The sequence below is a fragment of the Hipposideros armiger genome, unplaced genomic scaffold (genome assembly GCF_001890085.2).
Source record: "Hipposideros armiger isolate ML-2016 unplaced genomic scaffold, ASM189008v1 scaffold_2, whole genome shotgun sequence".
Classification (NCBI taxonomy): Eukaryota; Metazoa; Chordata; class Mammalia; order Chiroptera; family Hipposideridae; genus Hipposideros; species Hipposideros armiger.
Window position 1 is genome coordinate 6290418 of NW_017731352.1, and position 21754 is coordinate 6312171.

The window sequence follows — 21754 nt, forward strand, 5'->3', positions numbered from 1 at the left end:
CCTGCTCACTCACAACTAGCAAGAGCTGGAGCCTGAGCTCTTAGCCACTACCCCAGGCTGCTTCCCAAGGCTCTTGACCTTGAGGATTAAGAGGCACTCTGCACAAGGGCCTGTGCTTGGGAAACACGGGGCTAAACAAAAGTAAGTGTGCTCAACTGTGGGACTTCTCAGAGCTTCCATTGAATAAAGTGGTATGACTGCAGAGTTAGGGGCATTAGATCATTTCCTAGACTTCCTGGCCACTGAACCCTCTTGTGGACCATCCAGGGATATCTGGAGACACAGTTAATACTACGTGGAACAGGGTTGTCAGTGTCAGGCGGATCTGAATTTGAATGATGGCACTGCTGTCTTTGGAATTTCAACTCAGTCTCTTGAGTTTGCTCGTTTCTAAAATATAGAGATTTGCCTCTTTGGGATACTGTGCGGATTAAATGAAATTAATTCACGTTGAGGACTTCGTGCAGTCCCTGACACGGGACATCCAGGAATGTGGCTGTGCACACTGGGAGAGCCCCACACCTGCCCCCTGGTGAGCACAGGGATGCGGCATCTGTATGGCAGCAGGGCAGCTGGTCAGAGGGCCGTGTATCCACGAGCCCTCCCACAGGCGGTTCCCAGCAATGCCCATGATATCCTGTGGAGGATTTTATTTGAACTGTGAAACAGGACAAGTGTTAGCATGTGCAGTGCACGCCTTTGTGATGAGAGTAAGATGGTCAAGTGCTTAGCTCACAGTCTCCCTGGGGTGAGTGGCTGGCAGGAGCCTGGGGCCCTGCTCCCGGGGCAATGTGGGAGCGGAACAGGGACACGCAGTTTTAATTCCATTTTCAGCCATACATTCAGGTTAGTCATGATTACAGTTATTTTATGTTCACATTTTCCCCGGAAGCAGTTGGATAGTTAGCAATTGGTTTCTGTGGCAGGCATGCCTCTTCTGGGCTGTTCTGTCCCTGCCCTCTCCTTCGATACCCTGTTCCCACATTCAGGGCAGGCTCTTCTCAGCTTGTCATTTTTGGTGTCACATCAGGCTTAGGGGAGACAGAACCAAGGTGGGGCTCTTCCTATTGTGCTGGTGGAGGTCTGGAGTCATGGGGTGGGGTCAGGCAGGGGAGGAGAAGGAATGCTCTGGAAAGGTACACAGTCCATCTCTGGGAATCCCCTGGATACTTTTAGCCTTTTAAAAATGTGAACAGCATGTATCTTTTGTCTACAGACATTTTGCTGTCAGCTGGAAGAGCTGATCCGTTGGCTGTATAACGTAGCAGATGTTACCGACCATTTGATTCCACCAAAGTCCAGTCTTACAGGTCTCAAGTCTTCTCTGCAGCTTTATCGGGTAATGTGTGGTCCTGGCTTCTGGCTGTTCACTCACAAGAGGGGTGGCTAAATTGCTTGATTACAAAGTAAAAGGTCAAATAACGGATGCTTAAAGCATATGTTGTCGCTTAGTTGACTGTTTTACCTGAAGTCTAATCAGAGGCCCTTTTCAAATTCTTAATACTAAAAAATTATTTCCCATGCCAGATAGAGCCTGGAGAGAATACATTATATTTATCCTCAGTCAGAAATACCTGTGGGTGATTTGCAATGTAATTTTCCAAATGTCTTGGATTGATAAGCATAGATGTATACTATTATGGAGTCACTAGGCACATACAACTATTTAAGTAAAATTAAAGATTTCGATTTCTCAGGTGCGCTAGCCACATTCCAAGTGTTCAGTCATCACACTGATCTAGTGGCTGCCACGCTGAACATTTCCATTATCACAAAACACTATTTAATAAGTATTTGTGAGCTGAAATTGTACTGACTAGAATATACACAGACCATTTTGATGGTATTTAAACAAAAATATGACTGAGTTTGCTCCTCAGTCTGGTTTTTTTTTGGGTTTTTTTTTTGGATTTTTGCCCTCTTTTTTCATTGAGTTTTTGTTATTTTAAAAATCTCTTGGGCCGGCCGAGTGGCCCAGTTGGTTAAGAGCTCGCTCAAGAGTTTGAGTTGTGAGCAACAGCGGTTTGATTCCTGGCCCAAGCTGAGCTGCCAAAAGGTGGCAGGATGGCTTAAAAAAAAAAAAACTCTTAAATTATGGTCCTAGTTAACTATAGATCAAGCGTATTTAGGGGAACGGTTTTTGCCTGCTGTGCTGGCATAATTATCCATAGATCCCCCCGCTTTCCAAAAAGTTATCTGAATTGGATGATAAATTGTACAGTTACCTTACATACAACACTAACCTTGACAGAACTACCTGTGACTTTTCAGCATGTCTGGTTGGCCAACCCTTTATATAACCTTTTCTGAAGGAGCAGGGGTTAATTGTGGTCTGTCTGAGCATGATGCTTGTCTAGAAGGGGTTTTCTGGGACAGTTTTTTGAATTTCTACCACCTTATAACCTGACTGTGTGCCTTCAACAGAAGAGGGAGTGACGTCTGACAAGTGACCTAACCAGGGGCCGCCCAGCCAGGGCTGAGCCTACTCAGAGCTCCCCCAACTCCCAGGCCGGAGGGAAGCCTTTGTTTTCCAATTTGGAGCCAACCAAAATATAAGGGAGGGGCCTGGCCTGGGTGGGCCTGCTGCCCTGCCCTGCCCTAGGGGGAATGCGGTTTCCTGCCTTGTGGAGAGAGGTCCCCTTATGAGTTCCTTGCCTAGAGTGCACTGAGGAAGGAGAGGAATGCTGAGTGTGAGGGTCATCCGTGCGCAGCCCCCTGAGTGTGTGCACAGCTGTGCAGGGCTCACCCCCAGGAGGCCCAGGGGCGGTACTGTTGTGGGAGAGGAAACTGCCCTTGTTAGACTTCCCTGGGTGGCCTTTCCAGAGTGCTTCAGCCCCGGCCCTATCAGCAGGTGCCAAATAAAACAGCTCCATTCCCTCTATTGTCCCTCAGTCGGTCCTGTGCCTGAACTTCCAGGTTAGCCAGAAGCAACCATCTTGTTTTGTGGGTGGAGCGGAGATCTGAGCTGGAAGCTACTCCTGCACATCAGTGAAGCCTAGCCTTGTCACCCACACAGCTGTGGGACCACACTGTAAACCCCTTCCCCACACAGAATGGTGTGTGGCTCATGCATTTGTATGAGCTACCTTGACCCATGCTTAGATTCTTAATATAAGCACGAGTGTGGGTGTGTATGCTTGTATTTTAACTGACTCTGTCTCATATACTTTGTCTTAACACAGTATGTTTGTGGCAGCATATAAACTACAAAGAGTACTAAAGAATAAAATAAGCATAGGTGTTAGAGCAAAGGAAAACTGAAGACAGGAATGTAGTAAATCCAAGAGTAAAGTTATAACTTCAAGATGTGAACCAGGTTCTGTGCGCTATACTAAAGGTGGTCATGGATTTGACTTTATACTTCATGGCAGCTAAAGGAACATTGGAAACATCTGTAAGGCTTGCACCTGCGAGGGGAAAACAGATGAGCTGCTTAGGAGATCCACAGCTTCCCTGAGGCCTGAGAGCAGGACACTGAGGGAGGCCGTGCGTGGAGGCGGCAGGTCCTGTGGTCAAGTTAACAGCATGTCTTGTGGCTCTTACTAGGTTCCAAAGACGGTGTGTTTTGAGAATCCCATAGCCCTGGAGTTTAAAGAGAAACCCCCATGGGGTGTGGTACAGAAGGACACCCTGACTCCAAGCTGTTCATGAGCCAGGCTTTGCCAAGGGAAACTCTTTTGTTAAACTATAAACAAGAAAAAAAAAAACCGGACTGACTATTTACCTTGGATTCAAAGAAGGTGAAGTTAAACTTTTAGAGTTCTAAAGACAGAGGGGATTTATCTTGCAGGTTCGAGGGGAATCAAGCTACCCTGGGAGGGTTCATTTTTAATAACTTTTATGAAGCGATAGTAATGAAGCTTCCTTCCTTTCTTTTCCTGATGTGCTTTAAGCAATTCAAGAAAGACATAGATGAACACCAGTCCCTGACGGAGAGTGTCTTACAGAAAGGGGAGATTCTTCTTCAGTGCCTGTTGGATAACACCCCAGGTGAGATGCCTGAGGCTTTGAATCTAGCCAGCACCTAATGCGTCTCAGCAGGTCCAGGGAGCCCTCGCGCATGCACTCAGGCAGCCCCTCACATTGTCACTGCCCCTGCAGCCACATCATGAGGTGCTTACAGGTCATGGTCAGCTGAGTAGTCAGGCGTCGAGCCTGTAAGAAGGACACTCTTCTGTTATTTTCCGGGTGGTGTCCTGGGTGGGAATACTGGTTTTAATCCAGCTTCTTGGTTTTCTGCTAGGATGTGTACATTGGGGAGCCCTCAGGGGTTCCTCTCCTTTCCCCGCGCAGGCAGGGTTTATCTGCATTGGGGGAGGTTTTGTTTTAGGGCTTGAGAGAAGTCTATTCTCTTAGGAAGAAGTGAACTTATGAGAGGGGTCAGGGTGGCAATGGTACACAAACTAAACTTGAGCCCATTTTGTAGGACGGGTTCCCAATTTGACAATGTAAAAATCAGACTTTGATTACATCTAAGTGTGTAGGGTGCAAGAGTTTACAATTGGTGTTGCCCTTGCTGAGGGAAGATATAATATGGAGGGTGAGCTAGAATACTAGCAATGAACTGATGAACCCCCAAAAGCAGTCCCTAATTTCCTGTAAGACTGAACATCCAAGTGCTGAAAGACCCCATCTGTATAGTGCCTCACATTTGGGGCAAGGTAGGGTTTTTGCTGGAAGCAAACAGCATGAGCAAAGCTGGGCAGGACCCCATGGGCTTGACAGGCAATGAGGTTGCACTTTCCTGACCAGAAGTGGTAGGCTGGTGCATTTTAGGGAGGTAGTATGGAAAAGAATTTCTCAACCCTGGCACTAACATTTTGGATTGTATAGTTCTTTGTTGTAAGGGGGGCGGGGGGGCTGTCCTGTGCATGGCAGGATGTTTAGCAGCATCCCTGGTCTTTGCCCATTAGATGCCAGTAGCACCTTCTCCCCCAGTGTGACACCCCAAAATATCTCCAGACATTGCCAAATGTCCCCTGGGAAGAAAAATCACCAGGGTTGAGAACAGAACGGGCAGAGGGGTTTCTGTGAGCCATGGAGCCACTGCAGGCTTTTCCACAGGGCAGTAAGTATCCAGTGTGACTTTCGTGAGCCCTTTGCAATCAGTGCCCTGCCTGCAGGAGGCCTGTTTTGGCTCCTCTGGTGTTCTCTTGGTTTTCACTGGGACACAAATTCAGTATGCCAAGCTCCTCTGCTACCTGCAGTTACACCAGCATTTTACTGAACAGTTTGTGCCATACACTGCTGAAGCAGTTGACACGTCAATTTTTTTTTCTCGTTTAATTACCGCCCTGTGAGATAGGTAATATGATTAATCTCACTGGAATTGTGAATTTGCCTTGGGCCACACGAGGAGTGGCAGCCTGGCTCCAGCCCCTGTGTGCTGACTCCCATGCTGTTGTCAGTGTCTGGGAGGTGCAGGGTCCTGAGCAGGAAGCAAGGAGCTCAGTACCAGGAAACTCTTCCCAGAGGCCAGACTGTAGCCTCTTGAAAGCTACAGGTTCTTTGACCATCATTTAAAAATCAATTCAGTAATACTTAGTGCTTAATCTGTAATAAGAACATCCCACTTTTACCTTCTCTTGAAAAGAGTCTAGGGGTATTTTACTTCCAAAATAAGAGGCTTTTGGGGTTCCTGTGGTTTTCAGATATGAATCCAGGCACTTTCAGATTGACACACTGCCCCTCCCTATCCTCTGCTTGGCATAGTCAGGAACTTGACTGTTTTCTGAAAACCACAAGTTCCCCTTGATATTCACTGTGTCTCTCAGGCCAGGCTAGGTGCACGACTGTTCACTCCAGAGCACACTGTCAGAGCCTGCTTTCTTTCTCAGCCAGTGTCACACACGAGTCACAGGAAGACAAATTTGTTCCCCCTCCAAAGTCCTGATTCCAGCTCCTGCCAAAGGCTTCCTCGTGGCATTTTGGCAGGTTTTCACTACATTTTAGTGCTTGAGTTGACAGTCCTGTCTCACATCCAAACTCCTGATCATACTGGATCCAATAACTGGAACCTATTGGCATTAAGCTGAACCAGGCCCCTAGATGCCTGTATCAGTTAAAAACATCTCACTGGGAGAGATTTCATTCCCATTCCGAGCTTCCCTTTTACTCAACCCCAAACATTCTAACACTAAAAAGTTCAAACAAATAAAAGTCTCCTGAATTCCACTGACAGCACACAAGGGACCTGGTGAGCACAGAGAGGAGCCCATCCCAGGTGGCGTCCCATTACAGGCAGCTGTGCTGTGCGCCCGCTGCATTCCTCTGCAGGGCCAGCCAGCTCCGGAGTTGTCAGGGCGGCACTTGGCCCCGATGACGGGGCACTGCGGTGGCTTCCCTGAGGCCAGTATCCACACAGCCACTTCCAGCCCCAGTCAGCATCCTCTGCAGATAGGCAGCTTCCCCTTTCCCTTCCGCTGCTGGCAGATGTTGCAGCTGTGGCAGGAAGCTAGGGAGAGTGTTAACAGCTGATAAAGACCCTGGAAGCTAAAGCAGCCTTTGTGTTTAACAAAGAAAATAGTTTCTCTGAGAAAAAAAACAAGCCTGCTGTGTGTGATGTACTCTGAACCTAGCCCATCCCTTCCTCAAGTGAACACTCGGCCTGTAGGAGAGAATCCTGGCCTCCCTAACCACCCTGTATTTGCCCTGCTTTCAGGTAATTTTCTTTTGAAGTCTGTTGATGCAGGACCCACAAAAGAGGGCTCACAGGAATTCCCGTGTATGTGACCAGACCACCCGTGCACATGCCCAGTGACAGCCCCCAGCCCCCAGAGGCTGATAGGACCTGGTAGCAGGACCCAGAGCCCTAGTCTTGGCGTGCCAGTTTTGTTTCGTTTAAGCCTTCTGCCCCACGAGACCTGGGTGTGCCCTGTGTCTTATCTCCAGAAGTCAGATAACATCAGTCACCACAGAACCAAGTCTGCCTTTTTGTGAATTACATAGTTCCAAAGTGGAGCCAGTGAAACTCGCAGCTTTAATCAGAAGTGAACAGAACCTCCATGTAATAGCAGTTCCTTGAAAGTCACTGTTAAAACAGTGTACATTCTGAAACTGTTGTCACTTTCCCATTTTGTATAAAATGCTATACCATTTTATGTTCTTTTGAAAATACACTTGCAAGATTTTTTTGGCCTAATTGCTTTGAACCTCATTTGTTAGTGTTAAAGGATGTCCTCGGGAGGATCTCCAAGCAGCCCAGCAAGCTGGAGAGCCACGCAGATCACCTGTATGACACCATCTTGGCCTCTCTGGACATGCTGGCTGGCTGCACCCTCATCCCTGACAGCACACCAGTGGCGCACAGGAGTGCTGATGGGACTGGGATTAGTCTGGTAAGTAGAGTAACCCAAGAGAACATCTGTCCTCAGACCCCAGTGCTGGGTTAGGGTACAGAGCTCCCCAGCTCTCACAGCTGGCTGCTGCTTAGAAGCTTGAGCCAAGAGCTGTTGAAACAAATGAGAAGCTGGAAGAAGCCCCCCCCCCCCAATACTGAACAAAGGAGATGCTGCCATTGCCAGGAAGAAGGTTGGGGGTTTTCCTGTGGTGATGAAGGCTCACTGCACTGCTCTCCGTTCCTCAGTTTCACGCCTGCTGCAGATTAGGGTGCCCCATGCTCCCATTTCTGTGGCAGTCCCTTCACCACCACACCACCCAAGGACAAACAGCAGCAAGGCTCATCTATACGTACTTTTCATGTCTGCACATCTACATTTCAGGCTCTTCCTGCCCAACTTGTTGGGTACTCCGTCTCCAAGCCACTCTAGACAGCACCAAGTGCCCAGGGACCCAGCTTCCCGATAACTGCCCGCACCTCCCTTTCCCACCAAGGGTCTCCGCAAACTTCCCATACCACGCCCTCCCCAGATGGCCTGGGGGAGACAGTTGGGGGAACATGCCTGGAAGTACAACTTTCTATTGATCCTGGCAAGTCAAACGGGGAATAGGAAAGAGGGGCTAAGACAGCAGGGGACAGGGTCGGTGTCCACTGTGGGATTGCCACTGCCCAATGTTCTTTATGATTCCACACTGGACCATACTATCTGAAACTGCCTTTCCTACAACCAAAATGTGGTGCTTAACGCATGGATTTTCTAGGTTACAATGCACTGTAGACAAAGGAAGGCAAAGGATAAAATCCAGGTATATCAAGAGCAGGAAGTTCATGTAATTGCATCAAAGAAATTTGAGTAATCGTCATTTTAGTTCTAAAATGAATGCAGGTGATGGCTGTTGTCATTTCTTCCTCTGCAGCATTCTGCCTGTAACAAATGCTTCTATTTCTCTTTCAGGCATCTTCTCAGGCAGAGATGTAATCTGTCAGCCGAAACGTGGCTGGTGGGAAACTTTCAGGAAGTCCTTGTAAGAGCCATTTAACATTGATATCAAGGGGAAAAACTTAGCTAATGTACTAGCTTTAAAATGCCTTTCTCTTCCCTGAAGTAAGGGCTGTTGAATTACTATTTTTATTTAAAATGAATCCTTCCAAAACTAAGGATTCCCTTTTGGTGCTTCTCTACAAAGAGCATGTGGCTTTGCAGTTTTTCATAAAATAATGCTAATAAGGCTTATAGGTCTTTCCTCCCCACTCCTTTCAGTTACAAAGAGCAGACAGAGCTCCTAAACTAGTCCACCTGCTGAGATCATTTAAAGAAGGCTGGTATGAGGAAGAAGATACCAAATTGGTACTCAGGCACACATGAGGACCCAAGAGGCTGAAAAAAGTGAATGGTTGGCCAGGAAGAACTTGGGTCTTTTAGTAAATGAAGCTTAGGGCTCAGGGCTCCATCTGCCTTACCTAATATCTTAAAGGAAAATGTGTCAGGGACTTGAGGAACTGCCATTGACTAATTATCCCCCTTAAGGGCACCTCTAGGATAGGGTACCTCTAGGATGACGTACCCCTCCATTCCTACTCTGCTGTGGGGGAGTGGTCCATGATCGGGGAAGGATAACTATAGAAACTAAGGCTGTCAGTAGTGAAGGGGAAAAAGGGAATTCTTTGTTGCTTAGGAGTTGACGTGTAAGTACCTTGACAGAAATAAATTTACAGATGAACCCTTTAAAGCATCAGTTCTGTAGCTTTTTAAAGCAAAATGATCAGCTATTGCTGGTAACCACAGATTCTGCGTAAACAAAAAAGCACTTTAAAAAAGTCCAACTGGGCCATTACTGAACATGAAAGCACATTTCTCCCCATGATTTTAGTATTACAGTGGGCTAAGACTTAATTAAGGATAGGGTTCTTCACACTTCAGTCTATGTGGTATGTGAGATAAGCACTTCAAGATCTATTTTCATACTCCATCCAGATTCTCACTTGAGGAGGGTGCTTAAAGAAAAAGATCTTTTAAGTTTATATATATATATAAAAAAAATGAACAAGTCATCTTGAACGCAAAGGTGATGTTGGAAGTTATTCTATAAGCAGACTTATGATATCCCCTCAGAATAAAGCATTTAATACAAAATTACTTTCTTTAAAAGAAGGTTAGGACTTTAGGTTTGGGGGCTGAGCCACAAAATCTTAACACCATCTTATCTACCTCCTCAAGTCCTATTATTAAATAAAACTTTTCTGCTTTAAAACTTCTCAGACTTTATAGTCACTGGAAAATAAGCTGTTAAATTCTCACATTTAAAGATTATAAAATTCAGTATTACAAGTGCCTATGGTATGATTTACCACCATGTTTAAGGGCATGATGAGAGTTAAACCGTGCACTGTAATTCTGCCTATATTATGATTCTCCATATTAATCTTGGTTCCATATATAGATTTTAAAAGAGAAAACAGAACACCTCCTTAGCAAATAATTATATATTTGAAACCATCTTAAAAGCCTAGAATTGGTTTAAAAGACAGATGTGTCTAAGGGCCTCTTTTTAAATTGATATATTCCCCCTTCTCTTGGATGTGGCTATAAATTGGTACATGCCTTTGCACTGAGTATGTTAACAGGATAACCCTCAGGAGTTAAACCCATTTATTTACTGGTATTTGATAGGCATGAAAATAAGTCTGTATTCGTTAGCAAAAAACATTAACCCTATAGAAACAAACTGGCCAATGTTATAGTAATTGAATGCTGAATATGCCATTCTATTCCCAATAAACCTAATAATTATAATTTACACAGAGTGTTTCAAAGTACCCTTTTTCCCAAGCAAGTACTACTTCACTTAGACATGATCTAAGATATTTTTGTTTTTATCTCCTCTGAAATAAGGTGTGACTGAAGGGTGCTTACTCTGGACCTAGCTGTGAATACCACTGAAGAATATCAACACAACTGCTAATTTTATCTTCAGCAGTGCTATAAAAAGTTGAAGACCTCCCTTAAAACTGAACGTGAAATTGTTTCAGCCTAGGAGGATGCTGCCAGCAGCATTTCCATAAGCAAACATGACCAGGTTAGATTCAAGAAGCCTGGCTGGCCAGTGTGCAGTGGTACACATTAGCCTTAAGGATAGCGGTGGCCTGTAGTGACATAAGTGTGGTGATAGAATCCCAAGTTTACCTGTAGTAAGTTTTCCTAGTTGTCCCCTTTATATTAGTAGAATTGAAGTCCACAGAGAAGTGGCAATACTAAGAGTTGTACTGGTAGTTTCAAGACCTGGGTTCTTGCTGCACTCCATGGCTAAACTCATTGGCAAATGGAGACAATGTCAATAGAAGGCTGTTTTGAAGCTTAAATGGGAAGATAAAGAAGGGTTGGTGTAAAATATGCTGCAATGACAACATGTATGTATGCTGAAGGAAATGTCAGTCCAAGGTCAAAGAAGAGGAGGTTATTGCACAGACCAGAATGGCTATCATTCTGCAAGAATTTCCCAGAGACGACACTGCTTAGGTTTAGAACAGCCTTAACTTACGTAAGCTAATTTATGGCAGTCACTTAACAGTGAAAAGATTATTAAAGTCCATAGTATTTGAAATGTGTGTACTTGAAAATGGGGGTAGGAAGGGGAATATATTTTTTCAAAACTGCATTTATTGGCATATTCATAAAAGCAAATGGTGGAGCATGCTGAAACATCTTGTGGTAAGCCCCAGTCTTGACTGCAGTAGGAAAGAACACTAGAATTTTCAAAACTAAGTATGTAAATACACTTACATCTTAAATTCATGTAATGTTGTTTGCTACCTGACCAAGAATAAGCTGACAGTTTGAACTTGCTGTATAAAACTGAAGTGCATGGCATCACATTGGCTAACATTTGCTATCGTTTAATCTACTTTATACTATACTGTATTGTAAGGCAAAAAACAAACCCTTGAAGCATTTTTTAAAATCTTCACCCATATAACTATGTGGTAAACTTGAGGAATTTTTTAGTTGCCTTATGTGAGGATGAATAGATCCAACAAGCACATCTATAACACAAAGTAAACTATGATTTTATTGTGAAATTCTCATATGGAAAATTAAATTGAATATTTCTGTCCATTGCATTTTACAATAATCTTACCACTTATTTTTGTACCATGTATTTCAATTGCCTGTTCAGTGAAAATAAAGAAACCTATAATTTTTGGCTTGCTTTTAATTTAAATTTTATCATTGAATTCAAGAACCCACCATAAAAATGTGCTGTCAACAGCCACATCCCAAGCCCCTAAGTAAAGAATGTTTTGGCAAGTACTTCAACCCCAAGGGAACAGTCTTTGATTTTTATCACCTTAAAATGCCAGTGTTAGCAAAAGATTTTTGTTTCCCACAATAAAAGCAAACCCTAGGATCTTTAAGGTCCTATTTAACAAAATTTTCACATGTGCAAAATTCCACTGAAATAAATATATTTCATTTATCATTCCCACCCAGCATTCATGTTTTCAGTTAATTTTTAGGGATATAATTTCTAAAATTAGGGCAATCAAACAGTGAATTTTTCCTGCTTTCTACTTTAATGCTTTATCTCCTCCAGCCTGTTATACAATTGTGAAGGATAAAATAGTTGCCACCTGACTCAGCATGGAAGAAACAACATTAGCACATGCATTAGTCTGATTATTTTGCCAACTAGGAAATATATGCTGCTTTCCACCTCTGCCACAGAAAAGAACTATATCAAATGTTGATCAAAGGAACCATTTTGAATGGTTTTAGAGACGGGATCAGAGATAATAGGCTAGACAGCATACATCCTAAACTCTTGTTTCCATACAATTTAATCTCCCTGAACCACTAAGCTTGGTTAAATCCCTACCCAGCACAGAAACCTCCCTGTGTCATCAATTGGATATATTATCTGGAAAGCATATTGGATGCTGCTCTAAGGTAAGTCTACAATGCCCTGGTTGCACACACAAATGGCTCTTTTAAGACTTAATGCAAGGCTCTATTTCCCTTTAACCATAAGAATTAAAACAATACTTATCACCATACGGTTTGATATTACTTCCAATAAGTACAATATTTATTAAACATATCTTCAGTTTTGTTACATAGTGTGCAACAAATTACAATATTCTGCAGCCACAAATTATATGCAGAGTATGAAGAAACTATTAATCAGATAGTGTAATCTTTCCGTTTATAACTCTACAAGGAAGAACTAGCAAATCAGATCTTACATATAACATCTCACTAAACTTTATGCATGGAAAGTGACAGACACTGGTTGTGCTGTTTGATACAAAATGGCTGAACTTCATCTTCAGAAGACTAAACCTGACATCTAAACATGCCAATATAAACATCAAAACAAAATATATTCTAACCAACCACGGGAAACAGTCTGGTATCAGGAAAGCAACAGATTACACACATTTTATAAACCAGCACACAAAGGTTTAAAACAGTTCTGAAAATGAAGTTAGCTGTCTTGAGTCAAGGGAATAAAAAAAAAGTCAGTATTGACCATTTACAATCTCTGACCTTTGTGGAGACGGTAAGAATCTGTTGTAGTGCAGCTACATACAGTACAATTCAGGCAATTTTGTTTTTCACTTGGGTTCAGATTGCAAATTCATTGCTGTGAGAAAAGGATGGAGGCAAATTTTAGCAGCAACCTCCACCTGACTGCTTGACCGGAGTGCTCTGAATTTTAACATTGGACTTCTCTGCACCACCAGCTGTTGCTCCAGGACCCATTCGCTTTTTAATCTCAGCTGCCATCGTCATGAAAGACTGTTCTACATTCGTTGCATTCTTAGCACTGGTTTCCAAAAATGGAATTCCAAGGGAATCAGCAAATTCCTGAGAATAATAGGGCATAATTAATACTGAAAAATCTTTATCACACTGCATTTCTATCTGAAATGGGCAGGAAGGAGACTAAGTTTCTCAATCCAAACAGACACTACATGAATTATCATTTCAAAGTATTCTAGTACACATATGTACTTTAAAAGCTAAGGTCGTTGTCATTCTATGACTACACCCATATATAATTCAAATCCAACACCTTTAAATTCAGTTTGAAAAATCAAACTTTAAACATACCTTTGCTGTTGTGTAGTCTACTACTTTCTTTGTGGTCAGATCACATTTGTTCCCTACCAACAACTTGTTGACGTTTTCACTGGCATAACGATCTATTTCCTGCAGCCACTGTTTAACATTATTAAAGGACTCCTAAAAAAACAGACATTTTTAAGAATAATAATATAGTTCTGGACACAACTGGTCTAATTAAGCAAGTGATAAACAGAAGTGTCTTTCTTGACCTAAGAAGAGCTAGCTACAAAATAATACCTATAGTGCTGGGAAAGAAGTGAACTCATATATTAAAATGACTATGCCTAGATGAATAAGAAATTAGAACTTGAAGGCTTGAGAATGAAAATACCGTATTTGAGAGGTAAATACAACTCAGCATCAAACTGTATCTCAAGCAAATTTGATAAATTTGAATTGACATTTGATCATTTCGGTTTATAAGCCTACTAAAAGTGTTGCTACTAGAGATGTCAAAAAGTATTATTAAATAAATGGGTCCAAAGGGAAGATGCTTTGTTTTCCAGTCATTTAGGGGAGGAAAATTTTCACTTTTAAATATTTCATGGTATGACTTTTGAGATTTTTGCAGTGAGCACCAACCATTATTTTCTCCTGTTAGTACCCAATATTTCTAGTGGCACTGAATCTAAAGTCTATATGATTCCAGTTATTTCCTAATTAGCTATGATTTCATAATTGAGGTGAGAGTTAACATTTGCTACAAGAAAGATAAATTCTAAAAGTTTATCTTCTATTCTTTGATAGGAAAAAAAAGAACCCTGAAATTTTCTAACTTTCTGATTGAGAGAACAGTTATGGCCCTTGGACCACATTCTTTTTTTTTTTAAGCTGAGCTATCCTGCTACCTGTTGGCAGCTCAATGGCTGCTCAGTTCGGGCCGGGACTCAAACCGCTGTTGCTCAGAGCTCAAGCTCTTGAGCGAGCTCTTAACCAACTGAGCCACTCGGCCGGCCCCTGGACCACATTCTTCACTCGATCCCTGCATCCCCCTCCTTCTCTCAACAGCTAATCGTCAGGTAATTCATTGCTCTCTTAAAATCTTCTAGCCTCATCCTATTTCTGAACCATATCCACTATAAGCAGAGACCTGTAATCTTGCTTTTGGCAATTTGGACAAGCCTAATTACCAGGCAAATTCTTGTTAATATTTAACACCAAGAACACACTATAAACCGAACCCACAGTTCCCTATAAACTTGTCAAAATGATCAGTTAGTTGATAATAAATACAACCAACGTCCCTTGAAAGCAAATGTAAAACTAATTACTAAAGTTTCTATTTACTTAAAGAAAATATGAAATTTTGGTTGACCAATTCATTAGGTACCCAAGTAATGGTGGGGAAAACAATAACAACGCACCTGTTTTTAAAAGGTTGCTTTAAAACAAATATTTATATGATTCATGTATTTGGGGATGATTCACTTTATTTGGGGATGGACAAAGATTTTGGCTATTTGAATAATACTGATGGCTTATACACAAAGTAAAAGAACCTGGTATTTATCAATAGTAACTTACTACTTTGTCATTGTAACACAATTTCCTCCTGGAACTTACCTGATCTGTCACATCATACACAACTATGATGCCATGGGCTCCTCTGTAATAACTGGAGGTGATTGTTCGAAATCTTTCTTGGCCAGCTGTATCCCACTATTATAAAACAATCAAGAAATCCAAACAATTCCATTAAGAGAGTTGGGGAAAAGGACAGGAGGAGCGAGAGCAATTTAGTTCACATAGTTAACGGATACATTCAAGATGTGACATGGAAACATTAGTCCTAAATTGCATGGTAATTGCCAAATACCTGAAAGTCCAGAAAAGAAGACAGAGCCAACAGTTTAGCTTGTGGTAATGCTACCACTATTATAAGCTCTTTGAGATTAGAAACGACGTCACTTTTCATATTCCCTACAGCCCTTACCACTGTGTGAGGCATTCAGTATGAATGGAGAAACAGGCTGACTTGATAAGAAAAGCTGCTGGCCTAACACCCCTTTAGCACAGTACACTCACATAGACAAAATCACTTGCTAGCTCAGTTACCATCATAGAAAGTACTGAAAGGACCTAATTCAGATAATTACCAGCAAAGACAGCACTTTAACCATCTCTGGAAAATACTGTCTTAATCCTAGGGAAGACAATGTAAGGAAGATGCTTATACAAAATTTATTTAAAGAGCAATCTGCCATATATTCAACCATTTAGGCTCAAACACCAAAAACAAATGCTTACATTACTACATTACCCTGTGATTATGAGGGGTAATGAGGATTATATACAGAAGAGAGTTCTCCCTTCTCTTCCCCACCCACTAACCCCTTTCACAAAGATAGCACAAGAAAAGAAATTGTTTCTGAATAAACGTTAACAAAGAATTTTAGCTAACTAAGCAATGGCATCCAAAGAGTAAAATTTCTGATGTCTCTCCTTGCCACTCTGAAAAGTCTCCTGACTCCATATCCTAACAGTACTTTTCCCTGTAATTGATTACCCTTTGTATATAATCCTCATTACCCTTCATAATCGCAGAGTAACTGATTTTCTCATGTTTGTCTCTCCCAATGAAATGGGATCTCCTCCTATGGGGCTATGTTTCATTTATCTCTGTAACCTCAAATCTATCTGAGTGCCTGGTGTAACATGAGCATTTCCATAAATGCTTCATCAATGAAGGAACAACCATAGAAAGACGCCTTCCATGTTATGGGACTGGATTGCACTTGCCCTGCCCTGCTGAATGTTTTGTAATCACTAAGTCTGATAAAGTCTGACACACTAGAAAAGAAAAAGCTAAAAGGATAATTAAAATATAGATCAACACACTTTGAAAGACCTAAAACGTGGAAGGATAACAACTCAAGCCAAGCAAGACGAAATGTAATGGGGTCAAAAGTAAAAATTTGCACTTACATTTAAAAAAATAGTCACAAAGTATAAGACTATTTAAAAACAAAAACCCAAAGCCATAAGATTCAAACCATTAGGTAATTTGGCTATTGAGACAGCAAATGTAGTAAATTCACATGCTTTTTTTATATCCTTGAATGGACTAATGATGACAAAAGACCATGAGCTCCTGAAGTCCAAGAGAGGGAGAAAAAAAGAAATTCAGAGTCCAAATCAAGAGAGGATTTACCTCATGTAGTCTACATTGGCTGGACTATATCTCCTATTTGATTTTAGGAATCACATTTTAATAAAAGGCACTTATAAAACACAAGAGTAATTCAAATTGTAAAAGGTTCTGAAAACATGCTTCCAGAAAGAAATAACTGACTTCAGAGGTAGAGGTTGTGATAAAAATCTAAAGGGCAGGCTAGGCTGCCAACAAAAAAGGAATTAATCTCATTCAGGCAGTTCCAAAAGGCAAAGGAATAAAAGATAGAAGTTAAAGGAAACTGGCTTCAGCTCAGTATAAAAAATTAACAATTAGAGGTTATTTATAAATGGAGCTAGGTTGAAAAACATTGAGCTTCCTTAAAATGTTCAAAGAAAGGCACCAGATAGGGAAAAGAAATTCCTACTGAAGATGAAAGGAAGACTGAGGGACCTATTAAGATCCGTTCCAGCCATAGGAAAGTGGCAATATATGAATGTGTCATGAATACACACTCAAATCTTAAGAGACCAATGATCACACATAACTATCATTTCATATCAGTAGAGGCTGGGTACATCTTTCTGAAATATCCTTTATGGTGCTAAGTATAAAGTGCTATGTATAATGGGAAAGAAATCAATATGGAAGGTAATCTGTTCAATGGTTTGAAGTATTTCAAGCTAGCTATGATAACTATTGGGTTGTCAGAAAAGTCGTAACGTATTTTTTCTGTTTTTTGTTGCAAAAACGCATCATGACTTTTCCGACAACCCAATATATCCTAACAAGTCCTAATGTGGAGTAATCACGTGTGTTCACTTGCATCACAATCCACAATTCTTTTGTAATGTACCTTTCTTTTCCTCATGAGTCATATAAGGGAGCAACTAAAAAAATTTACCTATCAAATATCCATTCATCTGGGTATATTATCCATAATATTTGTATACAATAGCCCCCACCTTATCCACGGTTTCACTTTCTGTAGTTTCAGTTACCCGCAGACAACAGTGGTCTAAAAATACTAAATGGAAAATCCCAGAAAGAATTCCTAAGTTTTAAATTGCATGCCATTCTGAGTAGTGTGAGAAGATCTCATGCTGTCACACTCCGTCCCGCCCCACATGAGTCATTCCCTTTGCCCAGCATATCCACCTCACTTCATCTTATCACACAGGCACTATATCATCTCACACTGCCACAGGGTGAGTATAGTACAGTAAGGAATTTTGAGAGAGACGACATTCACATAATTTTTATTATGATATATTGTTGTAACTATTTCATTGTTGTTAATCTCTTCCTGTACCTTATCTATAAACTCTATCACATGTATATACACTGTATTTCCCCATGTATAAGACGTACCCTTTTTCGAAAAATTTGGGGTCTAAAAACTGCGTGCGTCATTTTTTTTTAAAGATTTTTTTTTTAAATGGGGAATTGGGGGAAGGGGAACAGACAAGTTGCTGTCCTGTTGTTCTTCAGTCTAGTTGTGGAGGACGTTGCTTCACTGGCCCAAGTTGGCACCATCATTGCGCTCTTCCCGGGCGAGGCAGATCAGTCGCCGGCTTCTGGACAGCCGCTCACACTGGCTGCTGGCCACTCACGCTGGCTGCTGGCCCATGGCAATCCACTGCCACAAAGGCTGCAGCCTACGCCTTTGCCAGCGACTCAAGGCACCCAGCTCCAGGTTGAGCTGTTGTTCAGCATCTTAGCTGTAGAGGGCAGTGTCACCGGCCCTCACATGTGGGATCCGAAACGGGGCCCTCTGGCGTCCCAAGCCAGCTCTTAACCAATGCGCCACTCAGCCGGCCCTGGGTGCATATTATACAGTGGCTGTATGAGCACAAAAACAAGCGTGAAAAAAGCGGGAAATGCAAGTAAAAAAAACCCTACAACCACTGTATAAGATACACCCAGTTTTTAGACCCCAAATTTTTCAAAAAAGGGTGCGTCTTATACACGGGGAAATACGGTAGGTATAGGAAAAAACACAGTATATATAGGGTTCGGTACTAGCTGTGGTTTCATTAATCCCCTGGGGGTCCTGGAACCTATCCCCCATGGATAAGGGGGGACTACTGTACTGCCCAAAGTTTACAAAGGGCTTTCATATACATTATCATATACACATACACAGAGCTGCTAGATTTGGTTCTCACAACTACCTTATGATTCAGTAAATCAAGTATTACCACACTCATTTTATAGATAAGAAACTGAGTCTCAGGAAAAAGGCTGAAAAGTAAGTTAAACCCATGACTCTCTAATTAATAAATGTCAGAATGAAGACAATAAATCCAAGTTTTCTGACTCCAAATCTGAACTCTCAGTTCAGTGTATTATCCGTTTTATGAAAACAACAGTCACTGGTTTTCTATGTTACCTCATACTTTTAGTCAGCTCTAAGATACCCAGAGATGAATATTTTTAAAGACCATAGATATGTCCACAGTGGTTGTCTCAGATCCATATTAAAGCAATAACAATTGAACTACTATACTACAATTGCCTGTTTTTAACTTGGGGTTGGAGTTGTAAGGATGGATAAGGGGCTAGGATGGCACAGGGACACAAAATATTGAAGACAGAGAGCGTGGGTCACTTGGTTCTGCTAGTACTAGTAACTGTAGGCAAGTCATTAAATCTCTCAGCATCCATTTTCTGAGCTGTAAAATATGTTAGAAAAGCAAAGTTCCTTCCCAATAAAATTCTGTTTCTAAGAGTTGGTACGTACTATCTAATAAATGTAACAGAACTAAATAAATACAGTTGACCATTAAACAACACAGAGGTTGAGGTGGCCACAATCGGAGCAGTAAAAATTTACATATAACTAAAGTCTGCCCTCAACATATGCGTATTCCCAACTACCAGCTGACCCTTAGACAATGCAGATTTGAACTGCGCGAGTCAATTAAACATCACGGTCAATTGAAAAAAATCCATGTATCAGCGGATCCGTGCAGTTAAATGAACTCTTCCACTAAGCCACATATAAAGAACCTCCCCCAGATTTCTTTTCATATTTTACAGTAGTCCGAGCACAGTAAAACACAAACAAAATGCTCAATATACTTTCACTACCAGACGAGGTAAACGTCAACATAGACCCCACTGATAAAAGTGCAATAAAAAGAACTAGGACTAAGTTTGACTTAAAACATGTAATTTCTCTGCTTTATGAACAGAAAATTCAATAAGTACTCTTAGAGAAATCATTTTTAATCTAAACAATTCTTATTTTACCACTCTACCATAAATGCATGATTCTTAAAGATACTTTAAATTTAATTTTGTTAACATATTAAAAAACAAAAAATACATTCTAAATGTATCAAAATAATTTCAAAAAAACTTCTAAAGATCACTTACTATTTGAAGCTTGATTGTTTTTCCATCTAACTCTATAGTTCTTATTTTGAAATCCACACCAATTGTGCTGATGTAGCTTTCTGTATACGTATCATCCTGAAGGGAAAAGAAAGTTAATGATTAAAATTAATGCTCAATAGAGTACATAATGTTAACTTTTATCTACAAAGCTGATAAAGTTTATAAGGCATAACATGTTGAGAACAACCACTCCATCCTGCTCCAGTGCTCAGTTTGTGTTCTGATTACAAAGCACTATCTAACAGTAGTTTCTTCTTAAGATTTTTTTTCAATAGCTATTCTTTAATTTTTCCAAATATCTCTTGGAAAATTCTTTACATACATTATATAGAAAAAGGCTTTATATTTTCAATGATTATGAGTGATTTTCCTAATTGATAATCAGTGCAACTCTTGCTCCTCCCCTCATCCATTTTATTCACCACGAAGCCATGATCATGTCACTCTCCTGGATTTTTTTAGAAGTCAATTTTAATTCCTAGTTATGGCTTTGAAAAATTCACGTAATACAAAATTTACCCTTTTAGAAAGTGTACAACTCAGTGATTTTTAGTATATTCACATGGCTGTGCGACCATCATCACTATTTAACTACAGAAAATTTTCATCACCCAGTGATGAAACCCTGTACACAGTAACAGTCACTCTCCATTTCCTCCTCTTTCCCTAGACCCTGGAAACTACTAATCTGCTTTATGTCTCTATGGGTTTGCCTATTCTGTACATTTCATATGAATATGTGGCCTTTTGTGTCTGGCTTCTTCAACTCAGCATCAAGTTTTCAAGGTTCATCTGTGTTATAATATGCATCAGTACTTCATTCCTTTTTATGGCTGTGGATATATCATTTTGTTTATCCATTCATCAGTTGATGGGCATCTGGGTTGTTTCTACTTTTTGGCTAGTATGAATAATGCTGCTGTGACAATCTGTGTACAAGTTTTTATATAACAATGTTTAACCCAATGTTAAACTTTATAAAATTACACCTGTTTTTCTCAAATATCTGTTATGACATTTTACTAGAATGGAAACAAAACTCTTTTTTCTTTAAGTGAAAATGTTTGTGAAAAGATATGTGAATGGAGATCAGGCTATCACCACCTAAACCCACTGAACAATCTTAGCAAGCACAGAGCACCACCTAGGAAGTATTCTGCCAACAAAAATGGCCCTAAATCTAATCAAACCTAAATCTATTAAGAACTTTCTTTGATGATGGAAAGGTTCTATAAGTTGAGCCAGTCAATGCAGGAGCCACTAGCCCCAAGTGGCTAGTGAGAACAAGGAACTGCATTTTTAATTTTCTTTAACTTTAATTAGTTTAAATGTATATACGTAGCTGCATGGAGCTAGTAGCTACCATAAGGAAATCACAGCTTGGGCCTTACTTCCAATTACAGCAACACAAGGGATCTGAACAAGGTTAAAGACACCACAAGGAAGCAAAGTGACAAATCTAAACTGTTATACCATCTGTAGGAAAACTGCCCCGGTTCCTGCAAAGGAGTAAATGACATGAAAAATACATAAACAAAAAAGGAAGAGGTTAGACACACTCTAGATTAAGAGACGAAGCAGCAAAACAACCAAATGAAATGTGTGGACCATGTTTGAACCTTAATTCAAACCAACTGTAATACTAACGCTTCTGAGACAATCAGGGAAATTTATTTTTTAAATCGACAATGGCAATGTTATTTTATATGAAAATGTCCAGTTTTTAGAAATGCATACTGAAGTATACAGGGGGAAAATGACATATTTGAAATCT

The 21754-nt window shown here is 40.9% G+C and overlaps 2 protein-coding genes across 4 annotated transcripts in view; one reads left to right on the top strand and one right to left on the bottom strand.

Moving 5' to 3' along the window:
- The window catches only part of CEP68 (centrosomal protein 68), a 29858-nt gene extending 17870 nt beyond the window's left edge, over nt 1-11988 (top strand). For 2 of the 3 annotated variants that reach the window (XM_019635508.1, XM_019635498.1), the window contains exons 4-7: nt 1217-1339; nt 3894-3990; nt 7165-7337; nt 8295-11988. In XM_019635508.1, coding sequence (XP_019491053.1) covers nt 1217-1339; nt 3894-3990; nt 7165-7337; nt 8295-8318 — 417 coding nt within the window. In that variant the 3' untranslated portion in view covers nt 8319-11988. The remainder of the gene's footprint in view (nt 1-1216; nt 1340-3893; nt 3991-7164; nt 7338-8294) is intronic. The other variant, XM_019635488.1, reaches the window with a different exon arrangement.
- Nucleotides 11389-21754, bottom strand: part of RAB1A (RAB1A, member RAS oncogene family) — a 28602-nt gene continuing 18236 nt past the window's right edge. Inside the window, exons 3-6 of the mRNA XM_019635514.1 lie at nt 19960-20055; nt 15030-15125; nt 13452-13583; nt 11389-13205 (exon numbers count right to left, since the gene is read on the bottom strand). Of these exons, the coding sequence (XP_019491059.1) occupies nt 13008-13205; nt 13452-13583; nt 15030-15125; nt 19960-20055 (522 nt within the window). The 3' untranslated portion in view covers nt 11389-13007. The remainder of the gene's footprint in view (nt 13206-13451; nt 13584-15029; nt 15126-19959; nt 20056-21754) is intronic.